This window comes from Bos javanicus, chromosome 13, assembly GCF_032452875.1.
Source record: "Bos javanicus breed banteng chromosome 13, ARS-OSU_banteng_1.0, whole genome shotgun sequence".
Lineage (NCBI taxonomy): Eukaryota > Metazoa > Chordata > Mammalia > Artiodactyla > Bovidae > Bos > Bos javanicus.
This window is the reverse complement of record NC_083880.1, coordinates 60,486,634-60,503,173: the sequence shown is the minus strand read 5'-3', so window position 1 is coordinate 60,503,173 and position 16,540 is coordinate 60,486,634. Positions and strand designations below refer to the sequence as shown.

Below are 16,540 nucleotides of genomic sequence, written 5' to 3'. Positions count from 1 at the left end.
TATTCAGGGTTGATTTCCTTTAGGATTGACTGGTTTGATCACCTTACTGTCCAAGGGACTCTCAAGAGTCTTCTCCAACACCACATCAAACTTCAAAAGCATCAATAAACCATTTAATGAGCACCTATTATGTGCCATGTATGGTTGTGAGAGTTGGACCATAGAGAAGACTGAGCACTGAAGAAGTGGTGCTTTTGAACTGTGGTGCTGGAGAGGACTCTTGAGAGTCCCTTGAACAGCAGGGAGATCAAACCAGTCAATCGTAAAGGAAGTAAACCCTGACTATTCACTGGAAGGACTGATGCTGAAGCTGAAGCTCCAATACTTTGGCCATCAAATGCAAAGAACTGACTCACTGGAAAAGACCCTAATGCTGGGAAAGACTGAGGGCAGGAGGAGGAGGGGGTGACAGAGGATGAGATGGTTGAGTGGCATCATCGACTCAATGGACATGAGTTTGAGCAAACTCTGGGAGATGGTGAAGGACAGGGAAGGCTGGCATGCTGCAGTCCATGGAGTTGCAAAGAGTTAGACACAACTTACCAAGTGAACAATATCTACATGCCAGGTACTGTTGAAGGGCTGGTGAGGCAACAGTGAACAACACAGCCAAAGGCCATGCTATCTTGTAGCTTCCATTCTACACAGATGGACAATAAACCTGATAAATTGATAAGTAAGTATCATAATGTCAGGTAGTAATAACTTACAAAGAAAAACTAGGACAAAGTGGATGGAGATTGGTGGAGAGCTGTTTGGGATTATGAAATGTTCTGAAAACAGATGGCAGTGATGGTGTACATGGTGAAAGTACTTAATGTCACTGAATTGTACATAAAAAATGGTTAAAATGGTGACATTTATGTTATGTCTATTTTATCAGAATTAAACAAATAGATGGGTGGAGGAGCGCTATTGTAGTGATGGTAGTCAAGACAGACCTCCTTGAGGAAGTGACATTTGAGCAAAGATATGAAAAACAGGAATTAGTGAGCCTTGAGGATACATGGAAGAAGAGCAGTCTAGGCAGAGGGAACTGCACAAACAAAAACCAGGAGGCTGGAGTGTGCCTGGTGTGTTGTGAGAATTGCTAGCAAGCTGGTGTGCCTGGGGTCGAGAGGGCAAGGAAGGAAGGCAGAGAGCAAGGGGGACAGGGAGGGAGGAAGATGAGGCCACATGGCGGGCAGAAGCACAGGGAGAGAACTTTGGATTTGGTTGTAAGAGTGATGGGAACCCTTGCAAGTGTGGGCAGGAGAAGGGGCAGGAGTTGGCCCTTTCTATTCAACTTTCCCCCTCTCTCCAGCACTGTCTCTTAATCAGGCCTGTTATCTCACCTCTGCTTTCTGAATATCTCTCCTGGGCTGCTGCCCTCTTCTGCCTACCTTCATGATCACTACCTAATTTATCATTTTTTAACACGGATGACACAAGCAGCCTCCAACCAGCCTTCAGGCCTCCTGCTAATAGGGCCTCCACCATGTCTACTGGAGGCTTTTTCTACCTGCACTCGTGACCAGTCCTTCCCTAGATGAGAGCCATGTCTTCCCACTTTCCAGTTCAGCCCTGTCCAGCTCTCCAGTCTCTTCTCCCCTCACGTTCACCCCCAACACCTTGGCTACTCTGAGCCTTCCAGGGGGTCCCCCTGCTGCCTTAGGCTCTCTCCTCAAGGCTGGTGCATGTACCCACTCCTTTACACAGGTCCCTTTTTACCTAGAGAATCTCCCCCATGATCCGTTAAGAGTCAAGCCAGCACCACTGTCTGAAGAGACTTCCATGACTATCCCTACCCCAGGCCACCTTAGCTGCCTCCTCTTCTGTGTTCCCCCGCCTCTTCCACCAGCAGTCCAGAGGACCCTGTCACTCATGACTGCTTGGTTTGGTTTGATTTTTTCCAAACCTCTACCTCTCTTCACCTCCTGGAACACCCTAGTTCTCTGCCCATAGTATGTTCTCAATAAATATTTGTTGAATAAATGAATGAGTTTGGAATGTATCTTGCAGAAACAACAAGAGCTAACTTGGTTTAAGGATGTGCTATGTGCCAAGCTAAATACTTTAGAGTCTGGATCTAATTTCTTTTTCACAGTCTTAGGAGGAACCTACTATAATTAGAACCGTTTTAGAGATGGGAAAACTGAGGCTTGGTGAGATTAAGCAATTTCTCCATAGCCCTGAAACCTAGAAGCAGTGGAGATGGGAGCGGAGCTGGCAGCAGAGCTGACAGTTCAGAGTGTCCAGTTCAAAGTTATGGGCACATCACACAGCCAGGGGAGGTTTTAATAGCATTATTGGGCCCATGGTGGGGTTTCCGGGAGTCTCTGAACTTTATATGAAGCTCAGTTGTTCGTGAGCGGTTTTCAGACAGCAGGCTGATTGCTGTCATCAGAGTCTCAGAGGGGTTCTTGATAACCACTATGTTCAAGATGTTCTTCTGCATACAAGAGAAAGGTGGGGAATTTTTGAATATTGGACTGATGAATTCCAAGTTATGCTTTGGAAGAATCACTTGGGCAATTCATTGCAGCATTATTCATAAGAGAAAAAATTTGAAATATCCTCAATGTTCACCAAGAATGGACAGATTATTTTATGGTAATTCTTCCATAGAAGGGAACACCATGCAGCTGTAAAGATGAATGAGGAATCTCTTTCAGCACCGATCTGAAATGATTCTAAGATACATTTTTAAGTAAATGAAGGCAAGTGCAGACGAGGGTATATAATAAGCTTCTGTTTTAGAAAGGGAGTTGAGGGTAAGAGTACAGATCTAGATTTGTTTCTATATGGATAGAATATCTGGCAATATTCACAATAATATAGACAATGGAAACCCTACTTCATATAATTTTTATAAAGATTAAATGAGTTAATACTAGATAATTGTTTAGAAAATTGCCTGGCACGTAATAAGTACTAGAGGAGATTTTGTTGAATAAAATAAAAGAGGAATTGCTGCAATGGGCAGACAGGAGGTGATAGGCAGTGGTGGAAAGACTTATTTCATCTCATGCTCTCAGGCAACTTTTGAATTTGGTAACATGGGCAAATATTATTATTATTATTTTTATTATTTATGTGGACCATTTAAAAACTCTTTATTGAATGTATTACAATATTGCTTCTGTTTTTTATGTTTTGGTTTTTTGGCACGAGGCTTACAGGATCTTAGCTCTTCAACCAGCATTCCCTGCATTGGAAGGTGAAGTTTTAACAACAGGACACTCAGGGAAGTCCCCATGGGCATGTATTATTGATACATATTTTGAAAGTTAAAATTAAATGTATTCAGATACATAAAAGATAATCTGAGGGGATCAGAGACTGGAAGGAGGTCCCACCCAGCATCCCCGGGAATTAGCTGGAATTGGTCAAAGATTGCATTGTGTAGTGTGAAAGTCAGGACGTGAGGAAAAAGCGGAGGGGGGCGGGTGGACACCAAAACACCCACGCCCCAGGGCCCACTATAAAAAGCACATTCGAAAACATCAGACTGGAAATGTTTTTTTTATTTTTATTATTATTATTTTTTTAAATAGCCAAAGCTCGTCCCCCCAGGAGGCGTGTTGCAGCTGCGGGCCGTGGCAGTTCCCAGGTGATGTCAGTCCTGGCCTCATGCCAGCCCCGGCCCCTTGGAGACGGTCTTGGTGGGTTCAGCTTGACTGTTTTTCCTTCCTGAGACTTGAGGACACCTTCCTGTCTCAAAGAAAGCAGCCTTTCCAGGGCTTTCTGAGAGCCTGGGGTGGGGGAGGTGGTGGGCCTGGGCTGAGAGGAGAGAGGGAGGCAGGGGAAGGTAGGTGAGGGGTGGGGAGGAGGGGGAGGCTGCTTCGAAGGAGAAGAGAGAAGGCTGGGTGAGCTGCAGACAGGCCCAGCGCCGCCGACTGGGTGGCTTCAAAACCACCCCACAGGGGACAGGAGGGGGCGTGCTCCTTGGGAATCTGAGACCCGTCTCCCTGACCCCTTCCTCCCGCTGCCCTGGCTGCTGCCTGGGGGGATGCACTGGGGTGGGGTGGGGTTGGGGGCAAGATTCATTCCCACGGAGTTCCCAGCTGGTCAGCGCCTCCTCTCTTCCCTAAGCTCTGGGCCCATCCCTCTCTCCTCTCTGGCTAAAGGCCCGTTGCCAGTATCTTCTGAGCTTCCAGGCGTGGGTTTCTACAGATGGGATGAACTGCAGAGCTGGGTTTGAGGTCTCACTGTGCTCCTCATTATGTAACCTCGGGTCAGCCACTGCTCCTTTATAGTCTCCATCTGTGAAATGGGTCACACTCGCCTTGCAGGGTGGATATGAGACTCTGATTCTGAGACTCTGGTTCCCTCAGTGAGGGCTGGACTCCAGGCAGGGGAGAAGACCCAGACTCAGAGGGATGAACTTTTCTGTCTTGTTCTGGAAGCCCAATTTCTTGGTCCTTCAGCAGGTCTCTGCTAAGCACCCATTAGGTGCTGGCACCATGTGAAGCCCTGGGATGCTGCCGCATGATGGTGGAATCCAGAGGTGTTGTGAGCAGGGGCTCTGGCCCAGCTCAGGGGCCTGGAGAGTTGCCTCCTGCCTCGGAACCTCGACACTGAGTGCATGGACAGCAGAGGAGGAAGATGAAGGGGTGGCTCTGCACTCTGCGTGTACGCTGTCTCTTCAGTCGTGTCTGACTCTGTGCAATCCTATGGGCTGTAGCTCACCAGGCTCCTCTGTCCACGGGATTCTCCAGGCAAGAATACTGGAGTGGGTTGCCATGCCCTCCTCCAGGGACTCTTCATGCCTGGGTCCAAATCCTGGTCCTTCAGTGGCCGAGTAACCATGAAGATGCTAACAGCCCCTGCCTCTCGGGGTTGGAAGAAGTCGATAAATTATGGGTTCACACCATGCCCGGCGCAGACCTGGTGCTCCATGAGCTCCCCCATGCTTTTCTCCTCGGTCCACAGAGGCTCGCCTTGCTCTGAGTACTTTGCAGAGCAGCTCTGGGTGCCCAGAGGAGATGTGTCAGGGATTATCAGGTTATGTTCAGGGGAGGTCCAGGGACCCGCAAGAGCCCCAAGCACTGCATCTCATGCAGGGGTGGCCTGAACCACTTTGCAGGACCTCTGCACGCTCGGCAAAGTCTTTTCTTGCCTCCGAGGCATCATCCTTATGTTTCCCCTATTCTTTCTCATTCACACACCCCCACAGACCTTGGAAGCACCAATCATATTTTTACTCTTTCTTTGCTCACAGCCTGTTTTTCTGATAGACCTTGGCCTCCATGAGAGCAGGCACCACATCTGTCTTGCTCTCTGGCCAGAATGACCTTTTCGATCTTGTTCTGCAAGCTCAGGTTCAGTCCAGGCCCTTACAGGACTGGGCACATACCTAGTGAGGCCGTGTGGGCCAGTGGCGAGAGTTCAGTGAGGCTCTGCAGCCAGAACACCTGGTTCAAATCCACTTGCTTGCCAGGGGCCATGTAAAGGTGGGCATGTTCCCTGTGCCTCAGTTCCCGCATCTATAAAATGGAGCCATAAATTGTTGGGTAGGTTACATTAACTTACGTAAAGTGTGTAGACGAAGACCTGACACCTAGTGGGACCTTAGAAAAAGTCAGGCACTTTTCCAAGTCTAGAGGATCTGGGCATTCAGAAAACACCACCTCCTAAATTTTATCAGTCTTCCCTCCACAGGGCCAGTCTGTCCTAGTTCATATAGCCCTTCTGGTCTAATTTGTGCAGGCTGTGCTAAAACGAGGAAAACCAAGGCCTAGAGAGAGGCAGACACCCACCCTAGGTCGCACAGGAACAGCGGCCAAGGTAGACCAGGCCAGGTCTCCTGTCTTCCAACCAGTTCAACCTTAGGATCTCCTTGGTTTCTAGGCCCTAGTGGCCTACCCTCTGACCCTGGTACCCCCGGGAGCCCAGTCCCAGGCTCGTGGGGCCTACAAGTCTGGTCTGGATTAGACACGCTGGTAAGCAAACGCCGGGCCCCCCCAGCAGGCTGCCTGGCGGGACCCGTGCTCACAGCTGCTGAAGCTCACAGGGATATAAATCATGGTGGCAGGAGCCTCTGGGGTTGGGACCACCTTAGCCTCCTGAAGGGCACAGGGGCCTGAGAGTCATGGGCAGAAATGCCTGGGTCCACTGGGGGTTTTTCTGTCTCTGCTGGGGCAGCTGGAGCAGGGCAGGTCAGAGCTGGCCAAGAGACCATTGGCAGGCCTTACCTCCTAGAGGGCCAAGATCTCAGCTCTGTTTTAACTTTTTGCTCTGGAGTTATTTACAAACATGCAGAGAAGTTACGGAAGGAGTGAAAAGAACTCCAATATACCCTCTACCTGGATTCACCAAGTTTTAACAGTTTGCCACATTTGCTTTGTCTTGCTCTCACTCTTGCAGTTACTTTTTTCTATTCCATTTGATAGTATATCACCTACATCATGTTATTCTACTCCATAATACTTCAGAGTGTGTTTCTGAAGCACCAGAATACCCTCTTACATCACCATACTGTTATCAAATTCAGTAAATGTAATGTTGATATATGTGTGCGTGCTCCGTTGCTAAGTTGTGTCTGACTCTATAACCCCATAGACTACAGCCCACCAAGCTCCTATGTCTGTGGGATTTTCCAGGCACTGGAGTGGGTTGCTGTGTCCTTCTCAAGGGGATCTCCCCAACCCAGGTGTTGAACCTGAGTCTCCTGTGTCTCCTACACTGGCAAGCAGATTCTTTACCACTGAGCCATCTGGGAAGCCCCAAGTGTGACATTGATAGGATACCTTAATCTGTTGTTCTTACTCCAGTTTTGTCAACTGCCCAGTAACATCCTCTATAGCATCAACCCCCGGTAGGACAGGACTCAGGCCAGGGGCACATGGCATCTTGCTGTCCCTGTCTAGACTTTAGATATAAAGCCCACAGGATGTAAAATATACAATAGCAAGAGATGCAGACGGGTTGAACAAAGATGGTCAACCTTACATGTGTATCCTATAGACTGATGATTTTGTAAATCTTCTAAGTTCTCATGATAATTCATCATTCTTGTGATTGTATATGGTTGCTTAATAAGTTAACTTGCTGAATATGCTAGAGTTTGGGGGATTCCATTCTGTAGTGTGTTTATTTTTTTAAATCTAATGGGAGCATCATAAAATGGAAGTGGTCTGGGCCACTGAGGGGAACTAAAAGTGGTGGAGGAGCCCTGAGCTAGACAGAGGGAGTTTGCATTCTCAGCTCCAAAAGCTGTGCAGCTCTGGCCCTTTGCTGTCCCTCTCTGTTTCTCCATTGCCGTGGGTGGCCTCTGAGGCTTTCCAACTTGCAACTGAGGAATTAGAGAAGAGCGTCCTGAATGGCAGGCAGGAAGACTTGGGCTCCTAGTGGCTCAGCAGAGCCAGGGACTAGCTAGGGGACCTCAGGCAGTTTGCTTCATCTGTATGGGCTCAACTTCTCATGATGAAACGATGCACTCTGAGATCCTTCTTGTGCTGATGCTCCTTGTGGCTAAGAAGGTTTGGGTGGAGGGTGTGAACTGATGTTTAGGTGTCCCCTTCAGGGTCCCAGGTGGCCTGGATGAAGTTGTTCATCCCACCTGCCTCAGCCCTGGGTTTCTCCTCCCTGAACTCCTTTAACTCCTCTAGCCCTGAGTAAGCCCTCGCTCAGGCAACATGGAATGGCTGGGCTGTCCCATCCTAAAGGCAGAAAGTGTGTGTGTTGGGGGCAGGGATGTTTGGCAAGCGGCTCCCAGAGATACTGGTCCACAGCCGTGCCTCTCCCAAGTCAGGTGTGTTGTGCTGGCCTTGTAGCTTACATGGGCCCCAAGATGTTAACCGTCCACTACCCAGGAATGAGGCCCAGGGAAGACAACAGCAACAAAATGTGCAGAATGGAGCACTATGCAGCTGCAGAGAAGCATGAGGCAGCAAAAAAGCATGAAGCAGCTCTTTCAACACTGAAGTGCGTCCAAGATGTATTGTTTAGGGAAAAAAAAACACGCAAGTGCATATCAGTGTGTGAAATGTCACCTCTCATGTGGAAAAACAAGATACATGTGATATGCCTGTATCTACAAAGACTATTTCTATAAGAATCCCTAAGCTCTGGTTAACAGAATTGCCTCTGAGAACCGGAAGCGAGTGGCTGGGAGAGGAGACTCGTCGGTTTATTCTGTGTCTTCTGAAGTGTGAGCTCTGTAAGTGCATTGTCTATTTCAAGGGGAATACAATGGAAGCAACCCAGTATGAGGAGGTGTGCGTGAGGGGCTCCTAGGATGATGCTAATCGCATTTCTTGCTCTGCATGCTGGGTGCGCAGGTATGCTCAGCCTGTGAAAGTATACTTAATGGCACATGGACCGTCCTGCACTTATGTTACACTTTGATAAAAGTTTTAACTTAGTATGTTGTAAATGATTATTTAAGCGTATGTGTTTTACAAAAACTCTGCAGGATTATTATAGTGTTAACAGTGGTTGTCTTTGGGATGGGTGATATTTCTAAGATCCTGCAGTATTTGAGTTTATATATATATATACACAATGAATACATAAGCAGAGACATCTATAAATACTTTTTCAGAACCAGTAATCAGTAAAGAGCATTTCTGGAAGGACACACAGGAAACTGCTAATAGCAGTTGCCTTTGCGGAGGAGCCTGAGGGAGGTACATACTTTTCACTGCATCTACTGGATACAACTGGCTTTGTTTACCCAATGCATAAATGGCATAATAAAAACTATTTAACAAGGCAAAACAAATAATTATTATTCTGTCTCAGCTGTTCTTGCTGGTTAGGGATTAGGCTAGGGAGACTGGGAGGGGTCACGCACCTTCTCTGGGGTCGCCCAGCAAATCTGGTGGCAGAAGTGGGCCGCTAGCCCGGAGCATCCAACTATCTGCTCTGTCCTCACTCCCAGGTTTCCTGCCATTGACAAGGTCACAGTCCTTTTCCCGTGGCTTTGCCAGGGGCTGCCTGGACCTGAGTAGGTGTGGGATGTACAATGTGCTTTCCTAATTAGCTCCCAAAGGGGGACTGTTTGCTGATCTGCAAAATGGGCAGCCCCATTTCAGGCTCTGACTGAGGGCCAAATACAGGGTGTGACAGAGTGGGTACAGCATGGAATCTGGAGCCAGGCTTCAGCTGGTAAAAAGTGTCTGTTAAAAAAAAATAAATTTAAAAATAGGCATACGAAAGTACCTGGAGGAAAGGGTGGCTGCCTGGCTCTGCCGTCTCTCCTGGCCCTTCTCCTTGTTCCCTGCCTCCAGCTTCCCCAGCTTCTCTGATCCTGGACCCACAGGGACAGAGCCCCACAGAGAGAGCCAAGAATGGCTGCACTGACCAGCCGTTCCCATCACCCTCTCGGCTGGACCTGTGAGATGGGGAAACACCATATCCCAGGGCTGCTGGGAGGATAACAAGGGTCACAGGGGCTGGCACCCCGACTGGGGCATCTCCAGGGCAGGGGAAGGAGCTCACTTTGGGCTTTACAGGTGGACAGACTTCACATCATTAACCTGCCATGCTCCAGCCATGCGCCTTTGGGTGTCATTATTTCTTCAAATCATCTCAGTTACAACATGGGTAAGAGTACCCTCTGTTAGCACACACTCATTTGCACATGTGGAAAACCACATGCCTTCCCAACCCTGTTTGTAAAGACATGGATAAGGGATGGATTAAAGTATGGTTCGTTCATAAGATGGAACAAACAGCTACTACAGAAAGGAAGAGAACCCTTTACCTTTATGTACTGACTTGGGATAAGAGCCAAACTAGATTAAGAGGAAAAAAAAAAAAATGCACGGAGAAGAAAGAAGGTAACAAGGGGCTACTGTCTGTGTAAAGGGTGGAAGAAAGCATACGTGAGTATTCCTGTATTTGCTTGGTTATTCACACACAATAGAGAAGTCACACAAAGCCAGTGGCTGAGCCTGTCTGCGGCGGGAGAGCTGTGGCTGGAGGACAGGAGGGAGGGAGGCTTTTTTTTACCACATACCCCTCTGTACCTTTTGAATCGTGAACCACATGGATGAATACATGCCTCATTCAAAAATAAATAAAATTAAGATTTTTCTTTTACCAGCCACACCAGATACCCAACAGTTGTTCAAGAAGACAGCGATGAAAGACTGGTTCTCTCGATTTCTGGAGAGGGAGACCCCTATCTTCCTTCAGCCCCACCCCCTCCAGGGCACAGGGCGGCCCCTGTGACACCTGTGTCTCTTCCAAGGTCCAGGAGAAGCGCCACCTCTGACCTCTGATGTCCCTAGGCCCCTCCCTTCTGCAGCTGGGAACATCTTTTACTTAAAAATACCTTTTATTTTAAACCCATCAATTCTCTCTCTCACACATACACCCACACTCATCCATAGACACGCACACATCCTGTCACCAACAGTCTATGTTTTTCCAAAAGATCTGCCTTGTCTCTGACCAGCCAGGGCTGGGGCCGGCTGGACGGGTCCTCACGGCTCTCCAGGGTGGGGCGGAGATGTCCCGGGGGCCTGCTCTGAGGGACGTGGGCCCAGGTCATTGTCCTCTGGTCCCTACACAAAGAAGGGACCCAGGTTTGGCTCCTGGGGTCTTCTCCCCTTTTCACCCAGTGGCTGGCCTCTGGCCTTCTTCTCAGGGTCCTGCTTGGAGCAAATGAAACAGGGATCCAGGCTCATCTCCGTGGCACTCGGAGTGGGGCTACCCCCCTCACCTTCAAGCAGCTGCCCCCCAGGTCACGACGGCTTCCCTGTGGGAAGGGAAAAAAGAGGTATTAGGGGGTTCAACTGGCTCTCCTTGAACACTGGAACTAATCTCTGTGCCCAGCAATAGGGGACTTGATAAACACATCACTTAGCCACACAATCAAGTTCATGAAGCAGAACGCAGAAGACACTATATGGACTAACAGGGGATGATGCTGCAATAACATCATTTAAAGACAAGATCAAGGACTGAGTGCGTGCTCCTGTGTGCTGAGATGTCCAGAGAGAAGGGTACATGGGAAACTGCTAATGGTTTCCTCAGAGAAGAAGAGTGTGATAAGGAGACAGGATGGGAGGGAGGCTTTTTAAAAAACTCTGTATACTTTTTTACCTTTTTCATTTCTTTCCCATGTAATCTGTTGCTTAAAAAAATCCAATATAGGTCAAGTCATACAATTTTACACTCAAGGGCATAACACATTCCACAGTGGTTCTCCTACTGCCCGGGCTGGGGACTCAGTGGCCTCCTCATCAGCCTCAAAAGTAGATTCTGGAATTCTGGCCTCCCTGCCTTCATTCAAGGTGTTCCCAGGAATATGCACTCTGGTCCTGTCCTGGGAAGATTTCTCTGTTCCTGCAATTGCCTGGCAGTCCTTGCCTTTCTGGGGCCAGGATAAAACCCAGAAGGGGAATATGGGATCTCTCTGTTCTCCCATCAGGCTGGGGACTCAGTGGGGTGGCTGGGGAAAGTCCTTCACTCTGTAGCCCCAGTTCCAGCCTGGGAACTGGCATGGAGCAGTTACCAACCAATGCTGCTTGGATCAGGGGTGTCCACTGGAAGATGAGCTAATGGTGGCAGGCCTGGAGGCCACCTGTTTCCCTCACGCGGCAGGGACAGTCTCTCCCCGCTATTCTGAAGTCTGACTCCAGGGTTTCAGCCTCACTGTAAACCAGCGAAGTCACAGACATCAGAGCACCCCCTCTTTTGCGTCCTCCAGCATTGCATGAATGGCTCAGAGGCACCCAGCCAGTTGGTAAAAAGGGCTGGGCTAGAAAATCCATGTTGTCCACAGTCTGTCTGGTTTCCAGGACATGGTGGGGTCTGAAATCCCACTGTAAACGCTCATTCCTGAGCCTGACTAGGGGATGACGGGACCAGCCTTTTTCTCAGCCATCTAGAGAAATAGCTGACCATCTGGGAGCTCTGCCCCCTGTCCCCCTCCACTCCTGGGCCCAGGTTGGGGCAGATCCATCCAGATGCGAGCCCAGCCTCCCTTGAGGCTCTCTGGGCCCAGGGACAGCGTGTTCATTCACAGGCAAGGCTATTTTGAGGGCTGAGGCCACAGTCCCAGCAGAGCCTGGGGCTTGGGCTTCTCAGACAAACTCTGGCAGCCGTGGCTGAGAAGGGCGGATGGAGGTGGGGGTGGGGTCGGGTTGAGGTTGGAGCATAGAAAACCAGCTTCCCACCTTTTCAGGGTCAGGAGAGCTGCCTCTACCCCACATCTGGCAGTCATCGTGAGACTGGCATTCCCCTGAGAATGCTGAGACTGTTCACCTCCCTGAACCTCAATCTCTCCATCTATGAAATGGGGACAAAATGATTCTACTTGCCCCCACAGGGGTGCAATCAAACGCAAGTGCAGCTGCGAAAGAGGCTTATAAACTGCCAAACACATTTAGAAGAGGCCTTGACTAGGCCCCAGATTCTTTGTCCCTTTGCCCCTGAGTGCCAAGGGCTCTGGGAAGCACTGTAGTTAGTAGGTGGTTAGAGCAAAGCAGACCTGGGCTTCAACCCCAGCTCTATCTTGGACTACCTGTCAGACCTTGGGCAAGTGACTTCAGCTAATGGAGCCTTGGTTTCCCCACGTGTAGTTACCATGAGGATTATACACATTAACACAGGTAAAGCCCTTAGCAGAGTCAGGAACATAGCAAGTGTTCAACGAACATTCACAAGTATTAGCATCAGCATCACCTGATGATGGCATCTCCTTGCTCCACGACTCCTGGGCTGGTACCCCAAGTGGGGAAGGCTTTACAAGATGATCTTATGTGACCCCTACCCTCAGGTGACAAAAGGGAAAACAGGGCAGAGAAAAGAACCCCCTACCTCCCCTTGCTATTTCTACCACAGAGGGCCACACCTAACCCTCCTTAAACAAGATGCGGCAGGGAGCTATCTCCATGGTGACCCCAACCCCTGACCAGCCAGCTTGGGGCGAGGTGGTAGCTCGGAGTGAAGGGATAGGGTCCAGGGCTTTAGAGCTCTCCAGAAGGCTCCCATGGTCTCCCCAAGACAGCCAGTTTTCTTCCAGTTGAGTCCTTAAGTCTTTGAGGAGCCAGAGCCGGCCAGGATCGCCCCTTCTGCCTACTCCCAGAGGAGTCTGTGGACTTGAGAGCATGGCTTCTATAGCCAAATTTGGCTGGGTTCTAGGTCCTGTAGACAGATCCCAGGGAAGGAGCCAGATCCAGGCGAGGCCGTGAGACCAGCAGAGAAGCCCCCAGGCTACCTGCTGTTACCAGGCCTTCCCACACTAACCTTTCCTATTTCCCAATCGAGCAGGCCTGAGTTTGAATCCTGGCTTCTTCATGGGCAGTGTCTCTGAACCAGTGATGCTATTTCTAAACAGGTAGGGATAACCAGAGCACCTTCTTCCCCAGCTATTGAGGGTTTTTATCTTTTTTTTTTTTCTTCTCTGCACCATGCAACATGTGGGATCTTAGTTCCCCGACCAGGGATGGAACCTGTGTTTCCTGCATTGAAAACTCAGAATCTTAACCAGTGGACCTCCAGGGAAGTCCCTGCTGGGGGATTTTAATGGTAACACACGGAGGGCGGTTAGCACGAGAGATCAGTGCTCATCAAGACTGCCGACACTGCTGTCACTGGCCTGTCTTCGCCTCCTCTTTGTGTGGTGCCACTTTCAAGGTCTTCCCTTCTTTAGGTCATGGTTTCTGACGCCAGCTCTAGCTGTGTCTTGCTCCTAGAACACCTTCCCCTACCCTTCAACCTGCCCGCCTCCATCCTCCAACATCATCAGGGACTTAGCCCCTGGGCCAGGGGCTTCCTCTGGCCCTGACAGTCCCTCTGTGCACCCCCATCAGACCATAGCATCCCTCTTTTCACCTCCAGCCCTGCCCTGACACCACACTGGGAGTTTCTGACTGCAGTACATCGGCACCTACAACCTGCTTCTCTGGGAATGTTCTCAGAGCCAACGGAAAGCAGCTGTCAGGTAGCTGAGGTTTGCTGAACTGAGTCAATGGGTGAAAGGCAGTCAGGGAATATCGCTGAGGGCCCAGTCAGCCCTTCACAGCCTGGGCTGGATTGCCCGCAGGCCCACCCTAGCTTCTCAGTCCAGCCTGGAGCACAGACAAGGGCCCACAGCTGGGAGTAACAGGGACCCTGGAGAGAGTTCAAGTCTGAGCCTACCAAGACTGACTTAGGGAAACAGAGGCAGCCATCAGGGTGAGAGGCCAGGGCGGGAGTCTGATGAGCTGGAAGGGGGTGGTCTGAGGCTAGGACACAGGGGCTTTCCTCAAACAGAGTGAAGAGAGGAGCTGGGGCAGCTTTGAGAACCAAAGACTGGGGGACCCAGAGGCCTGGCTCCAATCCCCCATGCTTTTTTAAAAATTTTTTATTTTATATTAGAGTTAATCAACAACGTTGTGTTAGCTTCAAGTGTACAGCAAAGTGATTCAGTTATACATATACACGTATCTATCCTTTTTTAGGAGAAGGGGATGACAGAGGACGAGATGGTCAGTTGGCATCAACAACTCAACGGACATGAACTTGAGCAAACTCTGGGAGCTGGTGAAGGACAAGGAAGCCTGGCGCACTGCAGTCCATTGGGTAGAAAAGAGTCGGACACAACTGAGTGACTGAAGAACAACGATCATTTTTCAAATTCTTTTCCCATTTAAGTTATTACAGAATTCTGAGCAGAGTTCCCTGTGCCCCCAATGCCCTGTCACTTTCCAAAAGGCCATGGGCCGGTCAGGGACTCTCTCAGCCTCAGTTTCTGCAGCTGCAAATGGAAGCTGCTGGGATGCAAAGCTGTCACACAGACAAGACTCCTTACACTAAGAAAAGCCCAGGCCAGAAAGGGAAAGGCTAGGGGTAAAGCAGGCTCCCTGGGACTGGTGCAGAGATGAACCAGCTTTCCGCCACAAGTGCCCCTCAGCGACCTCTGCAGCTGCTCACCCTTACCCAGTCCCTACCAGCCTGGTACCCATCCTTACCTAGGGCAGACCACAGAAGCCTACCTCAAGCTCTGCCCCAATGACTCAACAGTGCTTTTCCTGGACACTGCATCTCTTTAAGGGGTGGGTATCCTCAGGGGACCCCCTCATTCATGCTTACTGCTCATGAGCTGGGTACCTCGGGCTCTTGACTGGGGGTGTGCGTCCCCTTTTCTTCTAGCCCCCTGTCCCTGGGTCAGTCTCAGGATGCAGGACAAATCTTTAACAAAAAGGGCAGTTCAGGTCACACACACCCAGCAGACCCGGAGCCTGCATTCTGGCTTCCGAGCTGGGTGATGAGGGCACCGCTGAGCCTCAGATCCTCATCAGTGATGAAACCAGCAAAGCTACCTGCCTGATGGGGTCCTGCGAAGGTAAAAAGAAAGACCACGAAGGCGCCCCTACGTAGGTAGAGCCCAATAAACGATGCCTTTGTTATGATCTCCCCAAGCGCTCTTCCCAGCAGACCTCTAGTTGGAGGGAGTGTCCCTGGAGGAGCAATCTCCATCCTCTAAAGCACGCCTGAGCGCCGGGCTTCTCTGCACCCCGCGTTTGGGGGACACTGTGAACTGCTGTGCTCCACACCAAACCCTGGGCTTGGAGGGCCGCACCCCCGACGACTCGGTGTTGCTTCCCCTCTCTCTTCACTGGGGTCTCTGCCTCTCTCTTGCTACCTAAGGGGCCAGTTCCCTGACCCCACGGGCGCAGTGCTGGAGCGCGGCGCGCACTCACCCCCTTTCGCTGGTTGCTGAGGCAGAAGGTGCAGATGGAGCGTGGCTGGCGGCCGCCTTCGGGGGCGGCGGAGACCGCGCTCTTGGCACTGCCCGCAGCTCGGAAGCACGGCTGCCCGTCGTCGGCCGCGTCGCCCAGCAGCAGCACGTTGGCCAGATGTGCGATGTAGCTGGACGCCAGGCGCAGCGTCTCAATCTTGGACAGCTTGCGGTCCACCGGCTCGGTGGGGATGAGCGTGCGCAGCGCCGTGAAGGCCGTGTTCACGCTCTGCGTGCGGTCCCGCTCCCGCGCGTTGGCCGCCTGGCGCTGTCGCACCACCACCACCGGGCCCGCGCTGCCCGCCGCCCGCCGCCCGCCCCCGGGGCCCGGGCCGCGCCGTGCCGCCTCCAGGCCCTCGCAGCAGCCGAACGACTGATCGGAGGCGTCGCTCTCGCTCCGGTTCTCCTCGTCCTCGCTCAACAGCCGCACGTCCGGGTACAGCACGTGCGCGCCGACGGGGCGCAGCAGTGCGAACGCCATGGGCACCCGGCCTCGTCCCTGGATGAGCAGCGTTCCCCCTGGATGAGCAGCGTCCTGGCGTCTGCCGCGCCCCGCCGTGCGCTCCCGCGCGCTCCCACGGCCCCTCCGGCCGCAGCCTTATAGCCGAGGGAGGGGCCAGTCCGGAGGCCGCCCCGGCCGGGGCGGGGGGGCACCGCCCCGGCCAATGGGGAGGCTTCCGCCGCCGCCCGGCCAATGGCTAGGCGCCCACCGCCCCCGTCCCCCAGGTTGAAAGCGGCCCGCGAGCTGGTGGCCCGCCCTGAAGGCTCCAGGTCCCCGCTGGCGAGCTGGGTAAACGTGGGGGTCGGCGAGGGTGGGATGGACTGTACCTAGATCCAGGCTCATCTTCAGCCTAGACCGCCCGGAGACTGCGAGCAGAT

The 16,540-nt window shown here is 51.3% G+C and overlaps 1 protein-coding gene across 1 annotated transcript; it reads right to left on the bottom strand.

Moving 5' to 3' along the window:
• Window positions 1-10,007: 10,007 nt before the first annotated feature.
• On the bottom strand, window positions 10,008-16,225 carry TCF15 (transcription factor 15). The gene is made up of 2 exons (XM_061437144.1): window positions 15,624-16,225; window positions 10,008-10,690 (listed from the first exon to the last, which is right to left on the bottom strand). Exons 1-2 carry the CDS (start codon window positions 16,140-16,142, stop codon window positions 10,616-10,618), a joined length of 594 nt encoding a protein of 197 aa, XP_061293128.1. The 5' UTR covers window positions 16,143-16,225; the 3' UTR covers window positions 10,008-10,615.
• Window positions 16,226-16,540: the final 315 nt, after the last annotated feature.

What these genes read in the sequence shown, in the direction of transcription:
- TCF15 (XM_061437144.1), bottom strand. Translation starts at nt 16,142, where the DNA reads ATGGCGTTCGCACTGCTGCGCCCCGTCGGCGCGCACGTGCTGTACCCG. An exon ending in TCAGCAACCAGCGAAAGGGG is followed by an intron (nt 10,691 to 15,623) that starts GTGAGTGCGCGC and finishes CCCTTCCCACAG; the next exon opens with GGAAGCCGTCGTGACCTGGG.